Genomic DNA, 5,391 nt, shown 5'->3' with positions numbered 1-5,391 from the left:
CTGTTTTATTTAATTTAAACATATATAAAATCCATTTCAGAAAGGAAGGGAGAGGGAGACATAGAAACATCAATGATGAAAGAGAATCATTGATTGGCTGCTTCCTGCACACCACCTACTGGGGATCAAGCCCACAAACCAGGCATGTACCCTTGACTGGGAATCGAACCATGATCTCCTGGTTCATAGGTCAACACTCAACCACTGAGCCACTCCAGCCGGGCTAGCATATATATTTTATCCTCACTCAAATCTTCTATTCATTTACAGGACTGAAGAATCTTGTGGCAACCTCTTTCTAAATTGACAGACTTACAGACACATAAGCATAAACTTTCCAACCAGCTACTATCATCAAACTCACTCTCCTTTGTTTCCCCCATAAGAGATAGTCTGTCAGAAATTAATGAAAGATCTTATACGCATCAGAGGCCTGGTGCACGCACCAGTGGGGTCCCTCGGCCTGGCCTGCACTCTCTCACAATCCGGGACCCCTCGGGAGATATTGGATAGCCAGTTTCGGCCCGATCCCCGCAGGCCCGACCCAGATAGGAGGGAGCCCGATCCTGTGCTTTGAGCTTCTGTCCCCTGATGGTCAGTGCACGTCATAGCAACCGGTCAACCGGTTGTTTGGTCTCCCTCTCACAGTCCAGGCCTCTTGCAGTCCAGCACCACCGCCACTGTGCTCGCCAGCCATTAGCCCAGCTTCTGGCTCAGCAGCACTCCCCCACTTTGGGAGCGCACTGACCACCAGGGGGCAGCTCCTGCATTGAGCGTGTGCCCCCTGGTGGTCATAGCATGTCATAGCAACCGGTCATTCCACCATTCAGTCAATTTGCACATTCAGGTTTCATTATATAGAATGCAATACCTATGGATACAGATAACAGGTGGTAAAGGCCTGGGGTGTGTCGGGAATAGGTGGAAGGGAGTAACGGGGACAGGGGACAGTCTGTAATACTCTCAACAATAAAGACTTTTTTAAAAGAGTCTGTCAAGTCGCTTGCTGAAATCCTGATACACAATGTGGTGTTTTTGGCAGTCTCTGATCTACTAACTCCATAAAAAATAAATAAATGTTGTTTGCCAAGAACTAAAGCTTTAGTGGAGCAATGCTGTTCTCAAACCACCTGTTTTGTTCATAAGTTACCTGTCTAATCATCAGTTCTAGAACTTTATTGAAAACTGACATCAAGCTGGCCGTTCAATTAATTTAAAATGTGTGAGGTTAAAAGTCATGAAATTATTCACTTACTTGAACATAATTGATAAAGTCTTCCTTACAAAGAGCTCTTCGCTGTATTTTGTATTCTAGATCTGAAGCCTTCTTAATGATAGCCCTGAGGAGAAAGCCATTTAAAATGTAACACTTGAAAAGAGCAAAGCTTAGCCCTAGCTGGTTTCGCTCAATGGACAGAGGGTCAGCCGGCGGACTGAAGGGTCCCAGGTTCGATTCCGGTCAAGAGCACATGCCTAGTTGCCAGCTCGATCCCCAGTGGGAGGCATGCAGGAGGCCGCGAATCAATGATTCTCTCTTATCAGTGATGTTTCAATCTTTCTCTCCCTCTCCCTTCCTCTCTCTGCAATCAATAAAAAAGTATTTTTTTAAAAAAGCAAAGCTTAAATAACTATGGGTTTTATTAAGTCTCTTAATTTTTTATATATTTAAAACATATTTACCAAAACATATAATTCCCAATTACCCTTCATAAGCAAGTATTCTTTTACATGATTACTTCTGTGTTCTTAAGGGCATCAGGATATATTTTTAAACTTTCATGAAAATCATCTTAATTGCCAAAACCACTAACATTCCCACCAGCAAAAAATTAAAACAATCTTAAATATTTTGCATTATTTATATTTGGCATTAATAAAGATTCCTTTTACTCCAAATTCGGGTCACTTAAATTTTAATAATAATCAACTCTTTCCTAAATTCCTCTTACTTCTGAGTTCCCAACATGCAGACTAAACACACACACACACACACACACACACCCCAAAACCTAGATTGTCTCTACATAGAAAGGTTTATTATTTCTACAAGGACTTATGGGAGAAGACTCTGTGTTCAGCTACGGAATACACACACAAAATGTGCATTTTAGGAGAATACAAGATATGCAAGACCAATAAGTGTCTCTAGTTAATAACAACATTCACTGAGCCCTTATTCAGAGTCCACACTGATACGTTCCATTTCATTAACGATGTTTACTTTAAGGGTCCCCCTAATCACATAAGTACATTCACAGTCATTGTAAAATGAAGAAACAGTGGCAGAAAACCATTTAGAACTATTAGACTTAATGTTAACCAATTACTGAGTGCCCATTTTATGCCAGAGATTGTTAGCTAGGCCCTGGGGTAGAATAGGAAATTTAATTAAATGGGCCCCGCCCTCAAGTCTTGTTGGAAAGACTTATCTGCTCCTCCGGGGTGCCCTCGTGCCCTCTCCGCATCCCCAGAGCATCTCCGGTCACCGCACAGTACACACCGCACTGCGATCCGAGCGCGTCTCCCCCACCACCCGCAGGGCAGCCGGCGCCTGATGGGCAGGGACCCTGGTCTTATCACCTTTACAGCCCCAAGACCCGGCTCCCTGAAGGGCTGTCAGTATGTCTTGCGGGACGGGTCCCCTTGCAGTAAAATGAGAAGTTAATTCTAGGCATCATCAACATCTAGAGACGGGCTTCCGCCACGATAGGAAAATAAACACAAGTCAAGTGCTCCCATCCCTGCCCCGGCACACAGGCACGCTCGCGCCGCAACCTCCCCTCGGCCCGCCCCAGCGCTTCTCCGTCCTCAGCTCACTTTATCTCCGCATGACTGAACAGTCCGATGCGCTCCAGCTGCTCCAACTCCGGGAGCCGGTCCTCTATGCGTTCCTGGATGATCTCCGCCATGAGCTCCGAACTCTAGAACCCCACCAAGCGCCTCTCAACTTCCGACACGCGCTGGGAGGGCCCACCTATTCGGGAGACCCGGCCCAGACGCTCGCACGTGCTGACGTAACGTGTGCTCTAGGTCCCGCCTTTTCCGTTTCCGCCGCCTCCGCCGTCGGAGAGGCCCTCGGGCACTTGCGGCCGCTGTCTCCTCCCTGTGGCCGACTGTGGTATTGCAGCGAGGGCCCCGCCTTCTCAGGACGGCCCCAGGGGACCGGCGTGGAGGGGCGGGGCTAGCGTGGGGCGGGGTTTAGAAAAAGCGCCTCCCGGTCTGTAGGCGTTACCTGAAAGAGAAGTGAGGTGCATTTTCTATAGAATATTGTCTCCTTTTATTCTGCTCTCATCCCACTTCCTTGCTTTCCAACACCAAGAATAACAAAAAGAAACAAAGAATAAAGCGTGTTGTACAGGGTGAGACAAAAATAATATAATAAATAATAATACAAGAATGAACTGTTTCGAGTAAACATTTCAAAAAGTTAGTAATGAGCCCTAGCTGGTTTGGCTCAGTGGATAGAGCATTGGCCTTCGGACCAGAGGGTCCTGGGTTTCATTCCCGTCAAGGGCACATGCCCTGATTGTGGGCTCGATCCCCAATAGGGGGCATGCAGGAGGCAGCCGATCAGTGATTCTCTCTCATCATTGATGTTTCTATGTCTCTCTCCCTCTCCCTTCCTCTCTGAAATCAATAAAAATATATGTAAAACAAAACAAAACAAAAGTTAGTAATGTAAATCGCGGGGGCGCTAAAGCTGATCAGGCAATCCAAAGCACTCTGTGGTTTTCAGCTAGATTTAGAAACCAGTGTGATAACACTGGTTGTTCACGTGCCAATTAGAATCAATAATTGGCTGATTAACTTTTTAATGGGGAGAGATTTTTATTATTTAAATAATGGTCCTGGCTGTGTAGGAGAAGGTCTTACAAAAACTTATGGCCAGGGGTGGACATCAGAAACATTTTTTAGAAGATGAGATCTTGGTATTGAAAAGTTTGTGTGTTATCGAATAAAATCAGTAAGATATAGACACTCCTAAACCATAAAGCAGCTTAGCATTTCTAAGAAAACCATCAGACAACCCAGCTGGGATGCTACATTGTTGGTGTAATTACTACACTCAAAATAACTATACAGCTCGGTTCTTTTGTAGGATGATACAGAACCAAAGCAGGAGTTCTTGCTGGACCTGTTTATTTCAACATTCACATGAGCACCTTGATCCTCTGTGTGATTTATGAAAGAGGAATCGGGTTAGCATTCACCAGCTCCCACCTCTGAGCTTTTCTTTCTTTCCTTTCACATTTTACCCCACTGGTTTTGTCTGTTCTTGTCTCCTTGAAGGAAAGATTACAATCAAGAGACAAAGTGTAGAAAAACAAGCAAGAATGTATTCATCGCAGCAAAGAATATACTTAGATCTGTGAAACAAGGAAGAACTTAGAACAGCAGTTCTCAACCTGTGGGTCGAGACCCCTTTGGGGGTCGAACGACCCTTTCACAGGGGTCGCCTAAGACCATCGGAAAACACATATATAATTGCATATTGTTTTTGTGATTCATCACTATGCTTTAATTATGTTCCATTTGTAACAATGAAAATACATCCTGCATATCAGATATTTACATGATGATTCGTAACAGTAGCAACATTACAGTTATGAAGTAGCAACGAAAATAATTTTATGGTTGGGGGTCACCACAACATGATGAACTTTATTAAAGGGTCGCGGCATTAGGAAGGTTGAGAATCACTGACTTAGAAGAAGCAACAGGAAATCCTAGGTTGTGCTGCTTTGGCTCACTGAGAAGTGAGCGAAAAGGGGACCCCGGAGACAAGTTCAGGGGGTTAGCTTGGGACAAGCTGCCACTGCCCATTGCTTCCCTGGTTACAAGTCTTGTGGGGTCCCCAGGAGTTTAGGAGACGCATGCCTGGGGGGGGAGGGGGAGGAGGGAATGGCAAGGGCATGCTCCCTGGAGGGAGAGGGTGTGCTGGGACCTTTTTTATGAGGGGTTTTAAGGCTGGGTGTTTAGAGGAGGTCTTAGGAGAGGATCTCAATAGAATATTCACCAGCTTTATGCCGCTGTAACCAAAACGAGGTTTATTCTCTTAACTTCATCTGTCCAAGGATGTGGTTGGCAAATTACACCAATTGAATTTCTGCTATCTCTCTCCCTGAGTAGGGTGATATAAGCCACTTACCCTCTGTTTGGGGAGAAGTGCAACCTATTTACTCTTAAGTGTCCTTGGTTTAGGGAAAATAGGATTTACTAGGGGCCTGCAAACTGCTGTCTAACTTAGTTTCCCTATTCTGCTTGTCCTGGAATTTTCCTACCTTCTTACTATTCTGTAACAGTTGTACACATATGCAAAAATCCATCCATTGAGGTTCAAACTTTAGATTTGTGCACTTCATGAAAGTTATACTTTCATTTAAAAGAAAA

The 5,391-nt window shown here is 44.7% G+C and overlaps 1 protein-coding gene across 2 annotated transcripts in view; it reads right to left on the bottom strand.

The window, feature by feature from the left end:
- Window positions 1-2,995, bottom strand: part of UTP6 (UTP6 small subunit processome component) — a 24,713-nt gene extending 21,718 nt beyond the window's left edge. The window contains exons 1-2 of one of the 2 annotated variants that reach the window (XM_006764042.2): window positions 2,818-2,995; window positions 1,256-1,340 (exon numbers count right to left, since the gene is read on the bottom strand). In XM_006764042.2, coding sequence (XP_006764105.1) covers window positions 1,256-1,340; window positions 2,818-2,909 — 177 coding nt within the window. In that variant the 5' untranslated portion in view covers window positions 2,910-2,995. The remainder of the gene's footprint in view (window positions 1-1,255; window positions 1,341-2,817) is intronic. The other variant, XM_006764043.2, reaches the window with a different exon arrangement.
- Between the last annotated feature and the right edge of the window lie 2,396 nt (window positions 2,996-5,391).

This window comes from Myotis davidii, unplaced genomic scaffold, assembly GCF_000327345.1.
Source record: "Myotis davidii unplaced genomic scaffold, ASM32734v1 scaffold699, whole genome shotgun sequence".
Lineage (NCBI taxonomy): Eukaryota > Metazoa > Chordata > Mammalia > Chiroptera > Vespertilionidae > Myotis > Myotis davidii.
Note: the sequence above shows the minus strand (reverse complement) of the source record. Positions and strands in the feature narration are given on the sequence as shown.